This window comes from Salvelinus fontinalis, chromosome 16 (genome assembly GCF_029448725.1).
Source record: "Salvelinus fontinalis isolate EN_2023a chromosome 16, ASM2944872v1, whole genome shotgun sequence".
Classification (NCBI taxonomy): domain Eukaryota; kingdom Metazoa; phylum Chordata; class Actinopteri; order Salmoniformes; family Salmonidae; genus Salvelinus; species Salvelinus fontinalis.
In genome coordinates, this window is record NC_074680.1 from 14,803,867 (window position 1) to 14,830,347 (window position 26,481).

Genomic DNA, 26,481 nt, shown 5'->3' on the forward strand with positions numbered 1-26,481 from the left:
GATGACATGGCATCATACACTGGGTTGTTTTGAACCGAATGAGCCTGTTTGTCTATTGTGAAGAAAGTTCACGGTGGCACACACACCTGAATGCACTCATGACTCTTTTCTCTGCGCACCAAAATGATCATCTGTTTCTCCGAATTGCCTTGTGAAAGCCTAACACTGTAATTTCGTATTTTATAACTTAGCTAGTCATGTTGGCAATAGAACAGGCTTTCAAATGATGCCCACCTGACCCAGATTGCAGTTTATAATGGACCGTTTTGGATTGCGTAAACAACAACCGTAATTGTGTGATGACAGGGATGCAGGGTCGTGTTCCAAACAGAACAACTACAAGTGTGCTTTCTCTAGTTCCTAGAGAAAGCTAGGAGAGCTCAAAAAAGCACCTTATAGTTGAAGACTCTTCTGTGAGTCATAAAAGTGCACTGAAATGACTTAGGAACTGTGCACACTTTGGAGAGGTGTTGTCACGTCCTGATCAGAGTTCTTATGTGTTGTTCTTGTTTTAGTGTTGGTCAGGTCGTGAGCTGGGTGGGCATTCTATGTTGTGTGTCTAGTTTGTCTGTTTCTGTGTTCAGCCTAATATGGTTCTCAATCAGAGGCAGCTGTCAATCGTTGTCCCTGATTGAGAATCATATATAGATGGCTTGTTTTGTTTTGGGATTTTGTGGGTGGTTGTTTCCTGTGTCAGTGTTTGTGCCACACGGGACTGTGACGGTTAGTACGTTTGTTGTTTTGTATTTTGTCTATTTTTCTTGACATTAAATCATGGAAACTTACCACGCTGTACATTGGTTCTCCGATCCTTCTCGCCTCTCCTCGTCTGAGGAGGAGGACGACTTATACTGCCGTTACAGGTGTGTGGCCACTTGGAGACACCAGTTAGTCCTCTCACGCCAGCCCTTTTTGTCTTATTTTGCACCTACCCCACATTTTCCAGGACTATTCTCATCATGTTCCTGAAGTATTTTCAGATTTTGTTATCAACAAATGCGGCGAAAAGTACAGTAAATGTAAAATGCATCAACAGTGCAACGTTTGGATTCAGTCTTGTGTCAGGTAAACTGTTGTGAACTCATCTTTGGTCTAATAATGTTCCCATGATCTCCAAACTGTTCCCTTTCAACTGCTACCATGGTTATGCATATGCATTTCCTATGTGTTCTGCAAAAAACATTTCAATTTAGCCCCCTATCCATGTAACCCAATTCCCACGAGTGTAAAGGGTTCATTCCTTAATTAACTCAGGAACCACCCCTGTGTGGAAGCACCTGCTTTCAATATACTTTGTATCCCTCATTTACTTAAGTGTTTCCATTATTTTGGCAGTTGCTGTAAGTGCGGGCAGCGATTCAGAAATATGATCATGAGGTTGAATATTCATTTGAATTTCAACTTTCTCAATGGAGGAAACACGTTGTGTCACCACTGTATCAGCTGTGAAAAGCTTGAATTATAAGTCATGTAGAGAGGAAGCAAACTGGGTGTGACATGTTTTAAACAGGTCTTTCCGGTCAGGCAGATACACAAGGTCTCCAGACCCAGTCTAGTGACACGGAAAACAGTGCCACAGGGGATTGTCTACTCCCTAGAATGAGATAAAGATTATGGCAGTTACTTCTTGTGAAGAGAGTGATTGGTGTACAGAAACATTGCTCCTGTCCTGAGACCGCAGGGTGAGACTAGGGGGGTGACTGCAACATCCATATAGAGCTTAGTAAGGTCCACAAAAGGAAATGTAGGGGCTGCTGTCCTGCTTTAAATACAAGTAGACAGGAAGACCTAATGAAACCAATTTCCTTGAGTCTTCGCATAGGAAATGTCTATAGGGAATGAGTCTGAGTCATTTACATTTACATTTAAGTAATTTAGCAGACGCTCTTATCCAGAGCGACTTACAAATTGGTGCATTCACCTTATGATATCCAGTGGAACAACCACTTTACAATAGTGCATCTAAATCTTTTAACGGGGGGGGGGCGGGGGGGGTAGAAGGATTACTTTATCCTATCCTAGGTATTCCTTAAAGAGGTGGGGTTTCAGGTGTCTCCGGAAGGTGGTGATTGACTCCGCTGACCTGGCGTTGTGAGGGAGTTTGTTCCACCATTGGGGTGCCAGAGCAGCGAACAGTTTTGACTGGGCTGAGCGGGAACTGTACTTCCTCAGAGGTAGGGAGGCGAGCAGGCCAGAGGTGGATGAACGCAGTGCCCTTGTTTGGGTGTAGGGCCTGATCAGAGCCTGAAGGTACGGAGGTGCCGTTCCCCTCACAGCTCCGTAGGCAAGCACCATGGTCTTGTAGCGGATGCGAGCTTCAACTGGAAGCCAGTGGAGAGAGCGGAGGAGCGGGGTGTCGTGAGAGAACTTGGAAAGGTTGAACACCAGACGGGCTGTGGCGTTCTGGATGAGTTGTAGGGGTTTAATGGCACAGGCAGGGAGCCCAGCCAACAGCGAGTTGCAGTAATCCAGACAGGAGATGACAAGTGCCTGGATTAGGACCTGCGCCGCTTCCTGTGTGAGGCAGGGTCGTACTCTGCGAATGTTGTAGAGCATGAACCTACAGGAACGGGTCACCGCCTTGATGTTAGTTGAGAACGACAGGGTGTTGTCCAGGATCACGCCAAGGTTCTTAGCACTCTGGGAGGAGGACACAATGGAGTTGTCAACCGTGATGGCGGGATCATGGAACGGCCAGTCCTTCCCCGGGAGGAAGAGCAGCTCCGTCTTGCCGAGGTTCAGCTTGAGGTGGTGATCCGTCATCCGCACTGATATGTCTGCCAGACATGCAGAGATGCGATTCGCCACCTGGTTATCAGAAGGGGGAAAGGAGAAGATTAATTGTGTGTCGTCTGCATAGCAATGATAGGAGAGACCATGTGAGGATATGACAGCGCCAAGTGACTTGGTGTATAGCGAGAATAGGAGAGGGCCTAGAACAGAGCCCTGGGGGACACCAGTGGTGAGAGCACGTGGTGCGGAGACAGATTCTCGCCACGCCACCTGGTAGGAGCGACCTGTCAGGTAGGACGCAATCCAAGCGTGGGCCGCGCCGGAGATGCCCAACTCGGAGAGGGTGGAGAGGAGGATCTGATGGTTCACAGTATCAAAGGCAGCCGATAGGTCTAGAAGGATGAGAGCAGACTGAGAGAGAGTTAGCTTTAGCAGTGCGGAGCAGTATATAGACATGACATACAGTATATAGACATGACACTGAAGTCCTGCTATTGTTCAAGGAATTACCACTTAACCAGGGAGCAAAAGTCACAAATAACAGTACAGTGCAGTTCTCACATTGTCTACAGCGTTCCCACCTAATCAATAACAGCCATTACTCTGGTGCTGTGTCCAACTGGACAGCAGGCACTACATAGGAGAGGCTCTTGTCTGTGGGCCATGTGATGAGAGTATAGCAGAGCAGTGACACATTGCCTTGAACCTTAAAAAGTGCTCCTTCACTCCAGTGCTGTGCTCCTGCCAAACACTGTAAACCACCATTACCCCAGGCAGAGCAAGGTCAGCAGAGGATAGACGGAGAGTGGAGGAGTGCAGTTCAGGTTGCTGGTGAAGTGTGCGCGTGTGCGTGCGTGTATACCTTCCCAGCTGTTGCAGGGACAAGCTGTAGTAATGCTGCTGGTTTGTAGCTACATCTCTCATGTTCAGCCTGGGGGGGACAAGGTTGTTGTTTATCTAATCTAGCAGCTAATTGATCCGATTAGAGGAAGGAGGCCCTTGGTGTAGCGACAGAGAGGCTCCTCTGGCCCCTTCAGTAAACTGGTGAAGGAGAGCCGCTTTAAGGGCACGACATGCACAGCTGGTGTATAGGCCTCAGAGAAAGCATGGAGTAGAACAAGTCTAGCAGACGTATTAGTCTGGGGGGAAATCATTCTCATCATCATCAATTCTGCCTGAGTTCATTATGGGAGTGTGTGTCTGACTCCAGGAACAAATATCTTGTTAATCTTGTTTTTGAAAGCATATTGGAAACGCGCAGACATACAGACAGACATAGAGTATATTGAACGCATACACATGCACAAACATTTGAGAAGTGATGCTTTTAGTATTTTATCTCGGCAGGCTTTTTATTTCAAATAAATGGTGGTTTAATTGACCCTGGTCAGTCAGTCGACTGCTCCACCCTCCCCCAGCCTCCAATTGGCTCGATGGAAGATCAGTCACCTTCTAGCGCATCTTGGTTCTCATTTCAACAACTCTCTGCTTGTGATGTGCTAGATGCCTCGCTTTTAAAAATCCACTGGGGCTGATTTCCTTGATCTTATCTTGCTGCAGCTTTCTGCTCCCCTGATTGTGGGGTCATTGACACATATTTTGAATCTGACTATTATCTTGGGTGCTATCCCCAGGGTTTGGAAGGTGGCCCGTGTGCTCTCTCTCCACAAAAGTGGGGACCCATCTGACCGAAATAATTATCATCCCAATGTTGAAATTGTCTTGCCTAGCAATTTAAAAAAAAATCCTTAATCAACTGTCAGCTTAAATCCATCCTAGCTACGAGATATATTCGAAGTGTTCACAAGTCTGGTTTCTGGCCGAGTCATAGCACCACCTCTGCTGTAACCTTGGTTTTAAATTATGCGGTTAAGGGTATGGACAGGAGGAAGCACTGTGCTGCCCTCTTTATTGACTTATCCAAGGCTTTCAATATTGTTGATCACTCTTTATTGATTAAAAGATTCTCTGCAATCGGTATGGAACAGGCGTCATGTAATTGGTTAGAAAATTACTCGACCGACAAGACCCAATGTGTTTTTTCTAATGGTGTTAAGTCAAGTTTCCTTAATATTACAAAAGCTGTCCCACAGGGATACATTTTAGGTCCTGTACTTTTTACTGTCTATAAAAACAATGTTGGTTGCGTGCACCTGTATGCAGATGAGACTGTTGTGTATGCTATTGCCCCCAAGGTTGAACAGGCTCTTTTGGAGGTTTTATCTGCCTTCATTACTTTGCAGAAAGCCTTTATTGAATTGAAAATGGTACTTAATACAGGTCAAACCAAGTATATGTTATTCTCAAAATCACATACAAATGTATCTGATGATTTATGCATATAGTGCATTCGAAAGTATTCAGACCCCTTTTACTTGTTCCACATTTTGTTACATTACAGCCTTATTCTAAAATGGATTAAATAACTTGTTTCCCTCCTCAATCTACACACAATACCCCATAATGACAAGGCGAAACCAGGTTTTAAAATGATTGAAAAGAAATACAGAAGTATTCAGACCCTTGGATATTAGACTCTAAATTGAGCTCAGGTACATCCTGTTTCCATTGATCATTCTTGAGATGTTTCTATAACTTGATTGGAGTCCACCTGTAGTAAATTCAATTGATTTGACATTATTTGTAAAGGCACACACCTGTCCATATAAGTTGACAGTGTATGTTGGATCAAAAACCAAGCCATGAGGGCGAAGGAATTGTCCGTAGAACTCCAAGACAGAATTGTGTCGAGACACAGATCTGGGGAAGAACACCAATACAAATTCTGTAGCATTGAAGGTCCCCAAAAAAGTGGCCTCCATCGTTCTTCAATTGAAGAAGTTTGGAACCACCAAGACTCTTCCTAGAGCTGGCTGCCAGGCCAAACTGAGCAATCGGAGGGAAGGGCCTTGGTCAGGGAGGTGATCAAGAACTCTGAAGGAGCTCCAGAGTTCCTCTGTGGAGATGGGAGAATCTTCCAGAAGGACAACCATCTCTGCAGCACTCCACCAATCAGTCTTTTCAGGAAGAGTGGCCAGACGGAAATCACTCCTCAGTAAAAGGCACATGACAGCCCGCTTGGAGTTTGCCAAATGCACCTAAATACTCTCAGACCATGAGAAACAATATTCTCTGGTCTGATGAAACCAAGATAGAACTCTTTGGCCTGAATGCCAAGCGTCCCGTCTGGAGAAAACCTGGCACCATCCCTACGGTGAATCATGTTGGTGGAAGCATCATGCTGTCGGGATGTTTTTCAGCGTCAGGGACTGGGAGACTAGTCAGGATCGAGGGAAAGATGAACGGAGCAAAGTACAGAGAAATCTTTAATGAAAACCTGCTCCAGAGTGCTCAGGACCTCATCCTGGGGCGAAGGTTCACTGTCCAACAGGACAACGACCCTAAGCACACAGCCAAGACAACGCAGGAGTTGCTTCGGGACAAGTCTCTGATTGTCCTTGAGTGGCCCAGCCAGAGCCTGGACTTGAACGTGATCGAAAATCTCGAGAGACCTCCCCATCCAACCTGACTGAGCTTGAGAGGATCTGCAGAGAAGAATGGGAGAAACTCCCAAATACAGGTGTGCCAAGCTTGTAGTGTCATATCCAAGAAGACTCAAGGCTGTAATCGCTGCCAAAGGTGCTTCAACAAAGTACTGAGTAAAGGGTCTGAATACTTATGTAAATTTGATATTTCTTCTTTTCTATTTTTGATAACTTTGCAAAAGTGTCTAAATCTGTTTTTGCTTTGTCATTATGGGGTATTGTGTGTAGATTGATGAGTAAAAAAAACAATTGAATACATTTTAGAATAAGGCTGTAATGTAGCAAAATGTGGAAAAAGTCAAGGGGTCTGAATACTTTCCGAATGCACTGTATGTACATTGGTTGGTGCACTCATCAATCATGTCTCCACTTCTAAGTATCTGTATTGACAAAAAGCTATCTTTCAAAAAGCATGTTGATGAGTTAGGTAAGACATTTGAAATTAAAATGGCCTTCTTTTATAGGAGTAGTTCATGCCTTTCATTTAATAGCAGAAAACACATAATTCAGTCAACATTCATACCGGTTATAGACTATGGCGATATTGTCTATATGAAGGCAGCTGTCACTATTGAAGCCTTTGGACACAGTTTATCATAGCGAACTATGCTTTATTACGGGTGATAGTTTCAGTACACATCACTGCATTCTGGATCAGAAAGTAGCCCGGCCCTCTTTAAAGTCTGTAGATCAATGCATGGCACTCTTTTTCTATATAAAGCCCACCTGCATAAACCTCCGCCGTACCTTACTTCTTTGTTAACTTACAGATGTACGAAATACACGACCCAGTCTCAGGGCTGACTAACTCTGGAGATCCCTTTGATCTCTACTAAGTTAGGTAAATTTGCTTTTAGTTTTTTTGCACCTTACTTGTAGAATAATCATCAAAGCTCTCAAAAATGTTATGAATTGGTGCCTCTAGGGCAATTCAAAAGGCTGATTAAACTAAAGAATGTGTATTTTCTATGAATGTGTTTTGGTTTTCATTTTTTGTGTTATTTTTATTTAACTTTTATTAGGAAAGTCAGTTAAGAACAAATTCTTATTTTACAATGACGGCTCATCCCGGTCAAACCATCACCTGACCCGGACGACGCTGGGCCAATTGTGCGCCGCCCTATGGGACTCCTGATCACGGCCGGTTGTGATACAGCCTGGGATCAAACCAGGTTCTGTAGTGACGCCTCTAGCACTGAGATGCAGCGACTTAGACCGCTGCGCCACTCGGGAGACCAAAACACACGTTCATGCATTGATGTGTGTAATGTACACAGTATTGATGTGTATTGATGTAAATACAGGGCTCATCTGTCAAAGACACCTTGGTCTCAGCATGACTCCCTGTCAAAATAAAACACACACACACACACACACACAGCCACCGTAGGGTACTTATCCACTGTATGCTTTAGGAGGAGAAAGGTAAACAATTGTAATTACAAATACTGCCCTATCAAACTAATTTACATGCTTTTGTAAAGCTATAAACACACTAAAACTAATGCTTGTGTTTGCATGGTAATCATACTGTGGCATAATGGAAGGTGGCATTTTGACACTCCTCAAGAGGGGGCCTAATACAAAGGGTATAAATGATTGATAGCACGTGGATGTAAATCAATATTCATTATTATGTTTCTATTTTGAGATGAGCGTTGGGTTGCCTGTCTGTTGTTTTGGCATTGTATTCAATGGTAGTGGCAGTGATAAATCTATATTGTGTTTTTTACTTTGATTCCTGTCTCTACAATGCTACCATCATATCATCTATGTGGGTACTCACATCTCTCCTTATCTCTATATTATGCATGGTTGCTGAGTTTCTATGGTAACAAAACTGGTTAAAAAAAACACTTGAAAATGCTGTCCTTGTATGTTGTGCTCTTGTTGTAACGTTGTTTGATCAATGAGTTATGAATTGACCAGCCACTCAAATCAATGCCATCTCACTGTTCTATCTCATCTTGACCACATGCACAGTATCTGATGGTAACAATGTGCTCTTGTCTCTCTTGGTTCTCTCTTGGTCTGTAGAATCACAGTGCACACTGTGTGGTGAGCCAGAAGGTGAGTGTGCCTCGCCGTTCAAAGCTTCTGTCATAATGCAGGTTTATGCAGTGTTAGAAGGGAGGGAACAGGGGATCACGGTCTGGAGCAGTTTTAGCCCAGCACTAATACACTTGATTCAGCTACAGGTTCAGACTAATAACTGTGATTAGTTGATTACAGTATTTGAAACAGATGTGTTAGTGCTGGGCTGGAACAAATGCCGCACACCCAGTAGGATAGATGAACCATTCTGTCAGAACTGCTTTTCATCACTAACTAATCATTGGGGAGATATGTGCTGTGGGGCTGATCTAATGTCTTGTTAACAGACATATTAGATGTTACCGGATGTCTAAAAGCTTCTCAGTCGTTGAGCCTCTTCTTCTTATATACTGGTACCCCTTTCATTGGCTGACATTTAGAAATCCTCATTCTTGAAGTGGAAGCCATCTTAAAGTAACTGCCCTGTGGAAATCTCACTTTAAAAGTTCATATTCTGTTAACTCATATTCAAATAATTCTGTTGACTCGTCCTATACTCGTATTTGTGGTCAAATCATAAATTGGAGAAAAAATACTTTAAAAAACAAACATTTCAAACAGACCATTTCAAAAATGCTTACTATTTCCTCATAGAACATGATGTCACCTCCCTGAGCAGGATGAGGTGGTTAATAAGTGGTCTAGAGGAGGATGAGGTGGCCAATCAGCAATCTACTTGCATTAATATTTTTAATTACCAGTATAAGGCCACACCATTTTGTTGTTGGGGTACACCCACACCATTCCAACACAGAAAAGCTGCCTTTTAACATACTTAATTTAGATATTTTGGAAGGAAAACTCTTTCACTCATATTGTAAGCAATTACAGGTCATTTTTCATAGAAATCTGGAAACACTGGGCAGTTACTTTACCAAGGCACAGCTGATGTCATCCCTCATCTTAAAGGGGAAATCTACGTCTGCTACGTCAATTTTTTTATATTTTAAAATAGTGTTAATTAGTCTTTAATAATAAAATTACTTATAAATGCCTCATGATCTTAGTTCAACTGTCATATTCCATCACACTCCAAATGAGTTTGTAAACAATGTAATTGTAAAGAAACACTGTATTGCCTCAAAACATGGTTTAGGTTTAAACTTTAATTTTAATCTAATGGATGGCCAGTTCTTGCATCTATAGCTCTGTCTATGAGAGTGGTTACATTTCTCCAGCCCTATCCCTCAGCTGCTTACCAAATCAGTGGCGGGGTGTAGCTTTGTTGTTGTTTAAACTGCAGATTTCCCCTTTAATGGTCTTTATGAAAGGTCTGCATGCATTAGGCTTTGATTTTTGGAGTGCTTTTGTGTCATTATTCCCATCACTGTATGTGAAAGCTTGTGCTATTCATTATCCTGTCATTGCTTCATCCAACCAGCTCACTGAAAATGTATGTTGCTGTATCACATTTTGTCTACCTGTCTGTCTGTTTTCCTACTTGTACAACTGCACACCATGTAGGCATACAAAGATATGTCTAAAGAAAAAACATCCAAATAGTAGATCTGACAAGGGATAAGAGCTTTTACCTCTTTTGCTCCGGTGGAATTGAGAAGTATGAAATCAAGAAATGGCAGAAACATTTTAATGTGCAGTGCCTTCAGAAAGTATTCATACCCCTTGAATTGTTCTACAATTTGTTGTGTTACAGCCGGAAATTTAAATGGATTCAATTGAGATTTTGTGTCACTGGCCTACACCCATAATGTCAAAGTGGAATGATGTTTTTATTTTTTTTAGGAGTAAACATTTGCTTAACAAGTCACATAAGTTACATGGACTCACTCTGTGTGCAATAATAGTGTTTAACATAATTTTTTAATGACTACCTCATGACTACCTATCTGTAAGGTCCCTCAATCGAGCAGGGAATTTCAAACACAGATTTACCACAAAGACCAGGGAGGTGTTCCAATTCCTCGCAAAGAAGACCACCTAATGGTAGATGGGTAAAAAAAAAAAAAAGCAGACATTGAATTTCCCTTTTAGCATAGTGAAGTTATTAATTACTCTTTGGATGGTGTATCAATACACCCAGTCACTACAAAAATACAGGCGTCCTTCCTAACTGCTGGAGAGGAAGGAAACCGCTCAGGGATTTCACCAAGAGGCCAACAGTTAGGATAGGAGAAAACTGAGGATAGATCAGCAACATTGTAGTTACTACACAATACTAATCTAAATGACAGAAAATAAATCCAAAACATGCATCCTGTTTGTAATAAGGCACTAAAGTAAAACTGCAAAAAATGGCAAAGAAATTAACTTTATGACCTGAATACAAAGAGATATGTTTGGGGCAAATCCAACACAACACATCACTGAGTACCACTAACTGAGAATTCATATTTTCAAGCATAGTGGTGGCTGCATCATGTTATGGGTATGCTTGTCATCAGCAAGGACTAGGTCATTTTTGGGGGGGATAAAAAGACACGGAATGGAGCTAAGCATAAGCAAAAACCTGCTTCAATCTGCTTTCCAACAGACACTGGGAGACAAATTCACTTTTCAGCAGTAACCTAAAACACAAGGCCAAAGATACACTGGAGTTGCTTACCAAGATGACATTGAATGCTCCTTAGTGGCCTAGTTACAGGCCTTTGTTGATTAATACAATCTCCACTGGCTATCCATCAATCAGAGTCTGTATTGGTGGCAGGGAGCTCATCCGGAAATCAATAGCCATATCCTTGGTTTTCTTGACATTAAGTAATACGTTCTAAATAGGAGTGGTCACACCATCCAACAAACTCCTCCACCACTGGGCCACCAGCTAACAAACTCCTCACCTCTTCATCCTGTGAAAGACTCAAGATAACCGAGTTATCTGCAAACTAAATGATATGCCTAGAGTCGTGATTACTCTGACAACCATTGGTATACAGTACAAACAACAGAGGGGAAAGGACGAACCCTCGTGGTGAGCCAGTGGAGGAGGATAGTGTGACCTTCCTTCAGTGTCAGTGGAGAGAGCGTCCAGAAGGGACAGTTGGGGGCCGGACCGGGCAGAAGGGAACAGATCATCCGGGCCTTTATTTTGAGCTCCAAGCAGGCTTGATGCTCCAGAGTCAGGCTGCTCATGTCACTGCTCATTGCCTCTGAGGGCCACTGGGCCACAAGGCCACAAAGAGACGGATGTCCCCCTAGACCCCCACAGCCTGGAGGACGTGTTAGTCAGAGTGAGAGGGAGAGAGTAAGTGTGAGAGAGAAAGGGTGAGCGAGAAAGAGTGAGAGAGAGTGGAAGCGTTAGAGGATGTGCGAGGGAGCTTGATGCCCTCCAGGTAATCTGACAACATGCACATATTATCTCCATGCTTATGCACCGAGTGCTGAGCCATGAGCAACAGCCCTAACACACAATAAACAGTGACATCATCCAAAAACGCCATCGGAGAAAGCCAAAGCCCCTGGACAGGAAGGGAATGCTGGCAGGCTTTATCTTGTTGAAATAAATCAACATGCTATAGTTCACAGCATAGAGCAAGCCGAGAGGCGCCATATCTTCTGTCATGTGTCCCCTTGATCCAGAAGGATTGTGGGCTTTTCATCGTCCATCTCCTATCATACCCGGTGTTGATCAGATGGATTTACAGATAAGATTGTGTCCCTCGGGAGCTCATCATCACTCTATGTTACTCTGTTACTCTCAGGGTAATATCAGGGATTGACACAGGGGCCCCAGGTTGGGATCCAAAACTCTTTCAAGGTCCACAGGGAACTGTGCAGTTTAGAAGTGTTTGTGCTTAAAAAAAAAGTGGCGATAAAGAGATGCAAATTTGAATAAAATGTTGTTTTCATACTCAGCCGTTTCCATTGGGGATATCTCAAGGTGCAGGAAAGCCACTGTTCATTTGGGTTTTCCATTCACAAAAACTCAAATGACATCTTCTGTGGGGTAGTTAGTCTGGTGAAATGTGCCGGGACCTGAATTCATATTCAAATAAGCTATGAGATGACCTAAACAAGATGGACCATTTCAATAATACTGCACACTTATGTAGGTCGATGAATAAATGGAAATACATTACTGGCCCAGCTGTCTGAAAATGATTTGAAAAGAAAAAAAAAATGATTTGAAAAGAAAACATGAGCTTCAAATTGGTCTTTTTAAGACCTAGAGACCATAATGAGTTAGCAAACATGCTTTCATTCATACAAAGGAAAGGGTCATTTTCATTTCAGACCACATTGTTTTCCTGCTGTCAACAACAGGAAGGTAGGGCAAGTGAGTAATTGAATTTGCTTTTAATCGGATACCTTGGAGTATTAAAAGAAAACGCCTCCAGAACTAAGGGATAATATGAAATTCTAGAGCACTATGGGTATAGGCTGTGTAGAGTGTAGCCTATGCTACAGCTCTGGAGGTGAGTCAGTATTCAACATGCTCTTTTTATAATAATAGGATAGTGCACTTAGAAATAAAATATGGCATTTACTTAGGACCTTCTGAGGCTATTGACTGACTGAGTGGAGGAGATTGGCGGTGTGGGTGGGTACGTGGTTTGGTATGCTGTGGGCATCACAGGGAGGCAGGAAGACAACTGGGGTTGTTAAGGCAGGCAGGTCACTGATGAGAGAGAAGGGGGGTTAGACAGAGAGAAAACGAGGGATAGTGAGAAAGAGAGACAAAGAGGAGAATAAAAGGGAGAGAGAAACAAATAGAAACAGATAGAGAGAACCCTAAAAGAGAGAGACAGTGAAAGAGACAGTGAGAGAGAGAGAGAGAGAGAGAGAGAGAGAGAGAGAGAGAGAGAGAGAGAGAGAGAGAGAGAGAGAGAGAGAGAGAGAGAGAGAGAGAGAGAGAGAGAGAGAGAGAGAGAGAGAGAGTTAGAAACAGAGAGAGAGAGTTAGAAACAGAGAGAGAAACATAGAGAGAAACAGAGAGCAAGAGGGGGAGCCTCATGTTGAGACCCAAATGAGCATGTCACTGTGTGTAAATGGCAGGAGGGATAAGAGCAGAGTCTGGAGTCTTTGAAGCGTCATGACCTGGCCTCAGAGCAACACTCATCAGCCCACACAGTCAATGATGCACAAATCCCTCATATTGAAGAGATCATCGCTGTTAGTAGATCTCCACATATAGCATCATATTTACTATTTACAATATTGGGTGAAACAACATCCACAGTAGGCTTGTGTGTACTTTAAGAAACATGTGTTAACCAATGAACCAAAGAAATTGGCATAAGGGGAGTACATTTTTTGGAAGCTGTTGTTCTTAGGGGCTTGAGTTGTGCATCACCTATAGGTGACTTCTCGAGGTCTCTGCTGGATTAATCATATGGTGCATATATTTTTTTATTGTTCCAAAAATCAATGTAAGGGTAAATGCAGCGGATGTGAAATATATGGTGTAATAATAAGGTAGCAGGATGTTCATAACGTCCATGCTCCCAAGGGGTGGGGAACTGTCACGCCCTGACCATAGAGAGCCTTTTTATTCTCTATTTTGGTTAGGTCGGGTTGTGACTAGGGTGGGTAATCTAGGTTGTTTTATTTCTATGTTGGCCTGGTATGGTTCCCAATCAGAGGAAGCTGTTTAGCGTTGTCTCTGATTGGGGATCATATTTAGGCAGCCATTTTCCCACTGTTTTTTTGTGGGATCTTGTTTATGTGTAGTTCCCTGTGAGCACTCCATAGCTTCACGTGTCGTTTGCGCTTTATTGTTTTTTTGTGCGGTTCACTTCTAATAAAATGTCGAACCAATTTCACGCTGCGCTTTGGTCTGAATGTTATTAAGACAATCGTGAAAAAAGATCCCACCACACCAGGACCAAGCAGCGTGCCCAGGAGGAGAAGGTATCCTGGGGTTGGGAGGAGATCAAGGAGGAGAAGATATCCTGGACTTGGGAGGAAATAATGGGAGGACACGAAAGCCTTCCTTGGAAGCAGACGCAAGGAGAGAAGGGAAGACAGCGACGACGCCGGGGTTCGCGGCCACAACGAAAGTCCAAAGAACAGCCCCAAAAATGTTTTGGGGAGGGGCACACGGGGTGGTCGGCAGAGCCTAGGAGTGAACCAGAGCCAATCTGGGAGAAGATGGAGAAATTGGAAGAGAGTGAATGGAGAGAGTCAGAGACCGTCAGTGAGTTGATGGAGAAATTGGAGGAGAGAGAAATGAGAGAGTAGTTATGTTGGTGTATGATGCACGACATTCGCCCTAAGAAGCGTGTTATTAGTTTGATGCCACCTGAGTCAGCTCTCCGTACTCGTCCTGAGGAGCGTGCTAGCAGGCTCCACGCACCAGGTCTCCAGTACGCCTCCACAGCCCAGTACGTCCTGCGCCAGCTCTCCACACTCGCCTTGAGGAGCGTGTCATCTGTCCAGTACCATGTGTGCCGGCTCTACACCATCACAGCCCAGTACGTCCTGTGTCTCCTCCTCGCACTTGCCCTGACGTGTGTGTCACCAGTCCGGTACCACCTGTGCCGGCACCAGGCCTCCAGTGCGCCTCCTCAAGCCGGTACGTCCGGTGCATGCTCCTCGCACTTGCCCTGAAGTGCGTGTCACCAGTCCGGTACGTTCTGTGCCCGCTCCTCGCACTTGCCCTGAAGTGCGTGTCACCAGTCCGGTACTACCTGTGCCTGCTTCACGCACTAGACCTCCAGTGCGCCTCCTCAAGCCGGTACGTCCGGTGCATGCTCCTCGCACTTGCCCTGAAGTGCGTGTCACCAGTCCGGTGCCACCTGTGCCGGCTCCATGCACCAGGCTTCCAGTGCGCTTTCCCAGTCCGGTACGTCCTGTGCCCGCTCCTCGCACTTGCCCTGAAGTGTGTGTCACCAGTCCGGTACCAGATGTGCCGGCTCCACGCACTAGGCCTCCAGTGCGCCTCCCCAGTCCGGTGCGTCCTGTGCCTGCTCCTCGCACTCGCCCTGAAGTGCGTGTCACCAGTCAGGTGCCAGCTGTGCCAGCTCCACGCACCAGGCTTCCGGCGACGGTCCCCAGTCCAGAGCTTCCGGCAACGGTTCCCAGTCCAGAGCTTCCGGCGACGGTTCACAGTCCAGAGCTTCCGGTGACGGTTCACAGTCCAGATCTTCCGGCGACGGTTCACAGTCCAGAGCTTCCGGCGACGGTTCACAGTCCAGAGCTTCCGGCGACGGTTCACAGTCCGGAACCTCCTGCGACGGTCCACAATCCGGAACCTCCTACGACGGTCCACAGTCCGGAACCAACTACGATGGTCCACAGTCCGGAACCTCCTACGACGGTCCACAGTCCGGAACCTCCTACGACGGTCCACAGTCCGGGACCTCCTAAAGGCCGGAGCCTTCCTCTGTGCCGATGTCCAGTCCAGGCACGGCGTTCAGTCCCGCTCCATGGCCAGGAGCCTTCCTCTGCGCCGGTGCCCAGTCCAGGCACGCGTCCAGTCCCGCTCCAAGGCCAGGCACGCGTCCAGTCCCGCTCCAATGCCGGAGCCTTCCTCTGCGCCGGTGCCCAGTCCAGGCACGGCGTCCAGTCCCGCTCCATGGCAGGAGCCTTCCTCTGCGCCGAAGTCCAGTCCAGGCACGGCGTCCAGTCCCGTCGAACCGATTTCACGCTGCGCTTTGGTCTGAATATTATTACGACGATCGTGACAGGGACATGATAATGTAGCCTGCTGTGGGCTCTTCAGTTTTTCATATGGCGATGCAATATACTGCAATTCAGTATCCCATATCAGAAAGTAAATTCATATTCTTGGAACATTTTCCATCCCAGAACAACAAAATATAACTCATATTTATATGCTCTATGGGTCTACCTACCAAATTCATTGGTATTCAAAGTCTGGTTTGCGAGGGAACTGTAGTGGGGTTGCGAAAATGATAGTTATAATGTATTTTTGGGGAACAAGAAATTAATAGTCCAGATTATTCTATGGGACAATATTCAAACTTTTTTGAGAAAGAAAATTTGAAGAATTCATTTAATTGAGTAAATATATTTATTGGTTTCTTTTTATTTTGATAACAGATGAAAATGTAATGAAAGGTTATTTGTTGATGTAAAAATCTAAATTTAATGACTAAGGTTGTGTCATTATATTTGGGTTGAGGTGGTGTCGCAAGAAATTATTGCTGAAAAAATGGGGTCCCCAGATATGATTGAGGAAAAAAATCAGACCCAGCTGAAAAGCTTGAATACCACTAGTCTAATTTCATTCTGGGAGACCATTTTACTGTATGCTCTTGCCCCACGAGGCATTACGGGGGTGCTGGAGCTCCTGGTAATATAATTAAGCCCTAATGCATGTTCCCCCTGAGCCCAGAAAACATTGTTCCATATGCAGCATGGGGTTTTTTTATCTAAAAAAAACATTTAAATTGTTTAGAGACTAGAAGGGCATGACGTGTGCCAGGCTGCAGCCGAAGGTCAATGCCCATTATAGACCAGGATAAAATGGGATGGGACTGTAGATAGCAACAACAGCATAGCCAATACAACAATACTGTACACATGCCTTGTTTCAGTAGGCCCTGTGAAGGCTAGGTCTGAGCCGTAGAAATTAAACAGGTCCAGTGGATAGAGTACCAGTGGATTTCTGTGAATTTCACAGCTCTGAGCAGAACACAACATTGCCAGGGCTTAGCATCTCTGAGTATGGCAATGCAGGGGCTTTGTGTCACCAACAGCCATCTTAGAAAAAAAGTAACGTCTAAAGATTGCCTCCAGCAGCCCAGTGAAGTGGATTAAGCAAACATGCCATTAAAACTGCAAGCAGTTTTTACCAGGCGCAGGAAGGCAGACCCACTCTCCAGCCTTATCGTCAACTAAGCAACGGCTCTCTCTTTCTCTGCTCTCAGCCCAGTTTGCTCCCAACACAACAATTTCTGCAGCACTTTTCCCATCATTTCTGAGTTATTTCTTGTACAATTTGTACTGAGGTCAGTTATGAAGCAAAATTGATGGTGTCTGAGCAAATACTTGTAAAACAAACCTCTAGACCACCCAGGGAAGACTAGCCACTTGCTACATATCATTCCTTCCCATTTCTGCTCCAAAGTAACCACGATAAGAAGAGAGTTCACAGGCAGCAAGTCATTGCTGTGGCTCGATAGCCGACATTGCCTAAAATATCATGTCATGAAATCCAAGCTCAATGTGAGCGCAGCATGACGAATATGTGAGGATAAATCCGTCTCATGGAAGAATTGCACTTTCAAATCAAATCAAATTGTATTTGTCACATACACATGGTTAGCAGATGTTAATGCGAGTGTAGAGAAATGCTTGTGCTTCTAGTTCCGACAATTCAGTAATAACCAACGAGTAATCTAACCTATCAATTTCACAACAACTACCTTATACACACAAGTGTAAAGGAATGAAGAATATGTACATAAACATATATGAATGAGTGATGGTACAGAACGGCATAGGCAAGATGCAGTAGATGGTATTGAGTACAGTATATACATATGAGATGAGTAATGTAGGGTATGTAAACATATAAAAGTGCCATTGTTTAAAGTCGCTAGTGATACATGTATTACCTCAAGATAGCAAGATGCAGTAGATGGTATAGAGTACAGTATATACATATGAGATGAGTAATGTAGGGTATGTAGCCATATAAAAGTGGCATTGTTTAAAGTGGCTAGTGATACATTTTTCCATAAAATGTGACTTTGTTAAAGTGGCTGGAGTTGAGTCAGTATGTTGGCAGCAGCCACTCAATGTTAGTGGTGGCTGTTTAACAGTCTGATGGCCTTGAGATAGAAGCTGTTTTTCAGTCTCTCGGTCCCTGCTTTGATGCACCTGTACTGAACTCGCCTTCTGGATGATAGCGGGGTGAACAGGCAGTGGCTCGGGTGGTTGTTGTCCTTGATGATCTTTATGGTTTTCCTGTGACATCGGGTGGTGTAGGTGTCCTGGAGGGCAGGTAGTTTGCCCCCGGTGATGCGTATTGCAGACCTCACTACCCTCTGGAGAGCCTTACGGTTGTGGGCAGAGCAGTTGCCGTACCAGGCGGTGATACAGCCTGACAGGATGCTCTCGATTGTGCATCTGTAAAAGTTTGTGAGTGCTTTTGGTGACAAGCCGAATTTCTTCAGCCTCCTGAGGTTGAAGAGGCGCTGCTGCGCCTTCTTCACCACGCTGTCTGTGTGGGTGGACCATTTCAGTTTGTCCGTGATGTGTACGCCGAGGAACTTAAAACTTACAACCCTCTCCACTACTGTCCCGTCGATGTGGATAGGGGGGTGCTCCCTCTGCTGTTTTCTGAAGTCCACGATCATCTCCTTTGTTTTGTTGACGTTGTGTGAGTTTATTTTCCTGACACCACACTCCGAGGCCCCTCGCCTCCTCCCTGTAGGCCGTCTCGTCGTTGTTGGTAATCAAACCTACCAATGTAGGGTCGTCTGCAAACTTGATGATTGAGTTGGAGGCGTGCATGGCCACGCAGTCATGGGTGAACAGGGAGTACAGGAGAGGATACAGAACGCACCCTTGTGGCGCCCCAGTGTTGAGGATCAGCGGAGTGGAGATGTTGTTACCTACCCTCACCACCTGGGGGCAGCCCATCAGGAAGTCCAGTACCCAGTTGCACAGGGGGGGGTCGAGACCCAGGGCCTCGAGCTTGATGATGAGTTTGGAGGGTACTATGGTGTTAAATGCTGAGCTGTAGTCGATGAACAGCATTCTTACATAGGTATTCCTCTTGTCCAGATGGGTTAGGGCAGTGTGCAGTGTGGTTGCGATTGCGTCGTCTGTGGATCTATTGGAGCGGTAAGCAAATTGGAGTGGGTCTAGGTTGTCAGGTAGGGTGGAGGTGATATGGTCCTTGACTAGTCTCTCAAAGCACTTCATGATGACGGAAGTGAGTGCTACGGGGCGGTAGTCGTTTAGCTCAGTTACCTTAGCTTTCTTGAGAACAGTAACAATGGTGGCCCTCTTGAAGCATGTGGGAACAGCAGACTGGGATAAGGATTGATTGAATATGTCCGTAAACACACCAGCCAGCTGGTCTGCGCATGCTCTGAGGACGCGGCTGGGGATGCCGTCTGGGCCTGCAGCCTTGCGAGGGTTAACACGTTTAAATGTTTTACTCACGTTGGCTGCAGTGAAGGAGAGTCCGCAGGTTTTGTTAGCGGGCCTTGTCAGTGGCACTGTATTGTCCTCAAAGCGGGCAAAGAAGTTGTTTAGTCTGTCTGGGAGCAAGACATCCTGGTCCGTTACGGGGCTGGTTTTCTTTTTGTAATCCGTGATAGACTGTAGACCCTGCCACATACCTCTTGTGTCTGAGCCGTTGAATTGTGACTCTACTTTGTCTCTATACTGACGCTTAGCTTGTTTGATTGCCTTGCGGAGGGAATAGCTACACTGTTTGTATTCGGTCATGTTTCCGGTCACCTTGCCCTGATTAAAAGCAGTGGTTCGCACTTTCAGGTTCGCGCGAATGCTGCCATCAAACCACGGTTTCTGGTTTGGGAATGTTTTAATAGTTGCTGTAGGTACGACATCGCCGATGCACTTGCTAATAAACTCGCTCACCGAATCAGCGTATTCGTCAATGTTATCCCAGTCCACTTGATCGAAGCAATCTTAAAGCGTGGAATCAGATTGGTCGGACCAGCATTGAACAGACCTGAGCGCGGGAGCTTCCTGTTTTAGTTTCTGTCTATAGGCTGGAAGCAACAAAATGGAGTCGTGGTCAGCTTTTCTGAAGGGAGGGCGGGGGAGGGCCTTATATGCATCGCGGAAGTTAGAATAACAATGATCCAGGGTTTTACCAACCCTGGTTGCACAATCGATATCCGGATAGAATTTAGGGAGTCTTGCTTTCAGATTAGCCTTGTTAAAATCCCCAGCTACAATGAATGCAGCCTCAGGATATGTGGTTTCCAGTTTACATAGAGTCAAATGAAGTTCGTTCAGGGCCATCGATGTGTCTGCTTGGGGGGGAATATATGCGGCTGTGAATATAATCGAAGAGAATTCTCTTGGATACACAGAGGATACACAGAGAATCCCTCTTCTCAGTTCAATTCAAAGGGATGTATTGACATGGGAAACATATGTTTACATTGCCAAAGCAAATGAAAGACAATCAACTTAAGTGAGAAAAAAAACTATCAAATATTAATAGTAAACGTGACAAGAGAAAATAAACAGATAAATATTGGTTGTATTTACAATGGTGTTTGTGCTCTGCTGGTTGCCCTTTTCTTATGGCAACAAGTCACAAATCTTGCTTCTGTGATCACACACTGTTGTATTTCTCCTAACAAATATTTTTTTTACAAATTCTTCATGGGTCTGTGTGATCTGTGGGAAGTACAGTATGTGTCTCAAAGATGGTGCAAATGACACGAGGTTAGGAAGTGCAGCTCAGTTTCCACCTCATTTTGTGAGAAGTGGGCACATAACCTGTCTTCTCTCGAGAGCCAGGTCTGCCTATGATGGCCACTCTCGATAGCAAGTCTGTACATAGTCAAAGCTTTTCTTAATTTTAGGTCAGTCAGGTTTAGAGCCAGATATCATTACAGTTTGCTCTGTTTTTCAGTTGATTCTATCGAATATGCCAAATAATTTTATTTTAGATTTATGTTAGGTCTAATAGTGTTGCTGTCCTGGGGCTCTGTGGAGTTTGTTTTTGTTTGTGAACAGAGCTCCAGAACCAACTGGCTGAGGGGACTCTTCTCCAGGTTCATCTCTCAGTAGGTGAGGGCTTTGTAAGGGAACGTTTGAGAATTGCTTCCTTTAGGTGGTTGTAGAATTGAATTGCTCTTTTTTGGATTTGGATTTTTAGCGGGTATCGTCCTAATTCTGCTCTGCACGCATTATTTTGAGTTTTACGTTGTACACTGAGGGCGTTTTTTTTTTACGTTGTACGCAGAGTCTCAATCTGATGTTTCTCCCATTTTGTGAATTCTTGGTTGGCGAGTGGAGCACAGATCTCATAACCATCGGCAATGGGTTCTATTCAAGTGTTTTTTGACAAATTCTAATTGGGATGTCAAACTTTATGTTCCTTTTGATGGCGTAGAAGGCCCTTCTTGCCTTGTCTCTCAGATTGTTCACAGCCTTGTGGAAGGTACCTGTGGTGCTGATATTAAGGCAAAGGTAGGTGTAGTTCTTTGTGTGCTCTAAGGCAATGATGTGTAGATGGAATTTGTATTTGGCAACTAGACCTTTTTTGGGCCCAGGTCTGAAAGAATAAGTGCCCTCGCCAATTAATTGATATGCGGTGCCTTGGAAAAGTATTCAGACTAATAGGATTTCTTAACATTTGATTGTGTTACTAAGTGGGATTAACATTTATTTAATTGTAATTTTTTTGTCAACTATCTAAACAAAATACTCTAATGTCAAAGTGAAAGAATTAAGGAAAAAAAAGTATAGTCGTTGCATAAGTATTCAGTTCCCTGAGTCAATACATGTTAGAAACACATTTGCCATAGATTTTCAAGCAGATTTAAGTCGAAACTGTACCTTGGCCACTCAGATACATTCAGTGTCTTCTTGGTATGCAACTCCAGTGTAGATTTGGCCTTATGTTGTAGGTTATTTCCCTGCTGAAAGGTGAATTTCTCTCCCAGTCTCTGGTGTGAAGCACACTGAAGCAGGTTTTCCTCTAGGATTTTACCTTTGCTTAGCTCCATCCCATTCCTATTTATCCTCTAACGCCTCACAAACCCGGATCCGGGATCCCCCCCATCAAAAAAGCTGACTAGCATAGCCTAGCCTAAAGCCACAGGGATATCATATAATAAAATGTTCATGAAATCACAAGTCCAAGACACCAAATGAAAGATACACATATTGTGAATCCAGCCATTATTTCTGATTTTTAAAATGTTTTACAGGGAAGACACAATATGTAAATCTATTAGCTAACCACGTTAGCAAAAGACACCACTTTTTTACTCCATCATTTTTTTACTCCATCAGTAGCTATCACAAATTCGACCAAATAAAGATATAAATAGCCACTAACCAAGAAACAACTTCATCAGATGACAGTCTGATAACATATTTATTGTATAGCATATGTTTTGTTAGAAAAATGTGCATATTTCAGGTATAAATCATAGTTTTACATTGCAGCCACCATCACAACTCTCACCAAAGCGACTAGAATAACTACAGAGACCATCGTGTATTATCTAATTACTCATCATAAAACATTTCTTAAAAATACACAGTGTACAGCAGATGAAAGACACAGATCTTGTGAATCCAGCCAATATTTCAGATTTTCTAAGTGTTTTACAGCGAAAACACAATATAGTGTTATATTAGCTTACCACAATAGCAAACATCACAACAGCATTGATTCAAGGCAAAAATAGCGATAACGTATAAACCACCAAAATATATACATTTTTTCACTAACCTTCTCAGAATTCTTCAGATGACAGTCCTATAACATCATATTACACAATGCATATAGAGTTTGTTCGAAAATGTGCATATTTAGCGGCACAATTCGTGGTTATACAATGTGATTAGTGGCCAAAACTTCAAGCAATCTGTCCGGCGCCATCTTGGAGAGGCACCTATTCTAATCGAAAACTATTCATAAACTTGACTAAAAAATACAAGTTGGACAGCAAATGAAAGACAAATTAGTTCTTAATGCAATCGCTGTGTTACATTTTTTAAATTAACGTTACTTCAAGCATACAGCGTGCGCTAAAGCGAGACGCACCGAAATTCATGGCGGAATTATTATTTGACATTTGTCAACATAAATACGAATTAACAACATAAAGATTGCTTACTATTTGCCGAGCTTCTATCAGAATCTTGGGCAAAGTGTCCTTTCTCCAGAACAATCGTCTTTTGGTTGAAAGATGTCCTCTTCTCATTGAGAAATAGCAGCTAACGATAGCCACCCACTGGAGAGGTGCCCAACTAGTGAAAGCGCGTCACAAAGAAATCCAGGAAAATCGCAATAAACTGATATAAACTGCTATAAGTCGGTTTAAATTAACTACATTATGATGCCTTTAACACCTATAACGAATAAAAACATGACCGGAGATATAGAACTGCTAAAACGAACGCGTTTGCAGGACGCCATTGTGATGTCCTCTTGCGCCAGATGTCCCGTTGAAAAGAATGGTACTTTCGTTCCATGATCATTTATAGTGGCCCAGATTGCGCAATCCACTCCATTCAAATGCTCCCCGCTTACTGACATCTAGAGGAAAGCGTATGCAGTGCATGTAGCCCCATAGCTTGCATGGGGACTTTTAAAACTGACCCTAGAACAGGGACCTCGATTTCTGAAATCTCACTCCCTGACAGGAAATGTGCTGCAGAATGAGTTCTGTTTCACTCGGAGAAATAATTCAACGGTTTTAGAAACTAGAGAGTGTTTTCTATCCAATAGTAATAATAATATGCATATTGTACGAGCAAGAATTGAGTACGAGGCAGTTTAATTTGGGAACGAATTTTTACAAAGTCGAAATGGCGCCCCCCTAGTGTCAAGAAGTTATCCTGAAAAACTCCCCAGTATTTTCCAATGTCAAGCATACCCATACCATGATGCAGCCACCTCCATGCCTTAATTTAAGGAGACAGTTATAATCAGTGATGTGTTGTGATGGATTTGCCCCAAACATACAGTGCATTCGGAAAGTTTTCAGACCCCTTGACTTTTTCCACATTTTGTTACGTCACAGCCTTACTCTGAAATTGATTTTTTTTTTAAACAATCCTCCTCAATCTGCATACAATACCCCATAATGGCAAAGCAAAAAGGGGTTTTTAGAAATGTTTGCAAATGTATATATATAAAAAAGGAAATATCATATTTACATAAGCATTCAGACCCTTTACTCAGTACTTTGTTGAAGCCCCTTTGGCAGCGATAACAGCCTCGAGTCTTCTTGTGTATGACGCTACAAGCTTGGCACACCTGTTTTTGGGCAGTTTCTCCCATTCTTCTCTGCAGATCCTCTCAAGCTCTGTCAGGTTGGATGAGGAGCGTCGCTGCACAGCTATTTTCAGGTCTCTCCAGAGATGTTAGATCGGTTTCATGCCCAGGCTCTGGCTGGGCCACTCAAGGACATTCAGAGACTTGTCCCGAAGCCACTCCTGCGTTTTCTTGGTTGTTTGCTTTGGGTCATTGTCCTGTTGGAAGGTGAACCTTCAGCCCAGTCTGAGGCCCTGAGCACTTTGGAACAGGTTTTCATCAACGATCTCTATGTACTTTGCTCCATTCATTTTTCCCTCGATCCTGACTAGTCTCCCAGTCCCTGCCACATCCCCACAGCATTATTCTGCCACCTCCATGCTTCACTGTAGGGATGGTGCCACGTTTCCTCCAGACGTGACGCTTGGCATTCAGGCCAAAGAGTTCCATCTTGGTTTTATCAGACCAGAGAATCTTGTTTCTCATGGTCTGGGAATCTTGTTTCTCATGGTCTGGGAGTCCTTTAGCTGCCTTTTGGCAAACTCCAAGCGGGCTGCCATGTGCCTTTGACTGAGGAGTGGCTTCCGTCTGCCCACTCTTCCATAACGGCCTGATTGGTGGAGTGCTGCAGAGATGGTTGTCCTTCTGGAAGTTTCTTCCATCTCCACAGAGGAACTCTGGAGCTCTGTCAGAGTGACCATCGAGTTCTTGATCACCTCCATGACCAAGGTCCTTCTCTCCGATTGCTCAGTTTGGCCGGGCGACCAGCTCTAGCAAGAGTCTTGGTGGTTCCAAACTTCTTCTGTTTATGGATAATGGAGGCCACTGTGTCCTTGGTCCCCAAGGATCCTTCAATGCTGCAGACATTTTTTGGTACCCTTCCCCAGATCTGTGCCTCGACGCAATCCTGTCTTGGAGCTTTCCTTTGACCTCACAGCTTAGTTTTTGCTGTGACATGCACTGTCAACTGTGAGACCTTATATAGACAGGTGTTTGCCTTTCCAAATCATGTCCAATCAATTGAATTTACCACAGGTCGACTCCAATCAAGTTGTTGAAACATCTCAAGGATGGTCAATGGAAACAGGATGCACCTGAGCTCAATTTCGAGTGTCATAGCAAAGGGTCTGAATACCTATGTAATAATATATTTCTGTTTTTGCTTTGTCATTATGGGGTATTGTGTGTAGATTGATGAGGGAATTAAAAAAAAAAACATTTTAGAATAAGGCTGTAATGTAACAAAATGTAGAAAAAGTCAAGGGGTCTGAATACTTTCCGAATGCACTGTAAGGCTTTGCGTTTAGGCCAAAAAGTGTATTCCTTTGCTGTTATTTTTTTTGCACTATTACTTTTGTGTCTTTTGCATATAAGATGCATGTTTTGGAATATTTTTATTCTGTATATTTGTATTCCTTTTTTCACTCTGTCATTTAGGTCATTTTTGCGGAGTCACTATAATGTTGTTGATCTATCCTCTTTTTTCTACCATCACAGACATTGAACTCTGTAGCTGTTTCCGATGTCCTCATGATAACCTCCATGAGAAGTTTAATTCCTGTCCTGCAGTTCCGTTTAGAAGGATGATTGTATCTTTGATGTGTCTGGATGGTTTAATATATAATCCACAGCATAATTATTAACTTTTCCATTCTTAAATATATACTGTATTCAATGTCTGATTTATTGTTACCCATCTACCAATCACTGCTCTTCTTTATGAGGCTTTCGAAAAGCTCCATGGTCTTTGTAGTTGAATATGTGCAGGAAATTCAATACTTGACTGAGGGACCTTACACATGTTCTATGTATGGGGTACATAGGAAGGTTTAGTCATTCAAAAATCATGTCAACCCTTATTATTCAAATGGGTTGGGTTAAATGGGGAAGTGAAACTGACTAGGTATCCCCCTTTCCCTATTATTTCACACAGTGAGTCCATGTAACTTATTACGTGATTTGTTAAGCCACATTTTACCCCAGATCTAATTTAGGCTTGCCTAAACAAAGGGGCTAACTATATGCAATGATCATATTTTAGTCATACATTTTTATTTATTCCCCAAAATTAAAAAAAAATGTTCTTCCACTTTTTTGTAGATTGTTGACAATCCATTTGAATCCCGCTTTGTAACACAATCAATTCTAGGTCCTGAATACTTTTGCAAGGCACTATGTTGAAGACGCAGGGGCTCAACCAGCATCCCTGTCTTAACTCACAACCCTGAGGAAAAAATCTGTGTTTTTTGCCAATCT

At 43.7% G+C, this 26,481-nt stretch overlaps 1 protein-coding gene across 6 annotated transcripts in view; it reads left to right on the forward strand.

Moving 5' to 3' along the window:
• LOC129812690 (disks large-associated protein 2-like) overlaps window positions 1-26,481 on the forward strand; it is a 226,735-nt gene that overhangs the window by 86,562 nt on the left and 113,692 nt on the right. For 2 of the 6 annotated variants that reach the window (XM_055864469.1, XM_055864466.1), the window contains exon 2: window positions 8,316-8,348. The exons of the other annotated variants lie outside the window; for them this stretch is intronic. In XM_055864469.1, coding sequence (XP_055720444.1) covers window positions 8,316-8,348 — 33 coding nt within the window. The remainder of the gene's footprint in view (window positions 1-8,315; window positions 8,349-26,481) is intronic. 6 annotated transcript variants of the gene reach the window in all.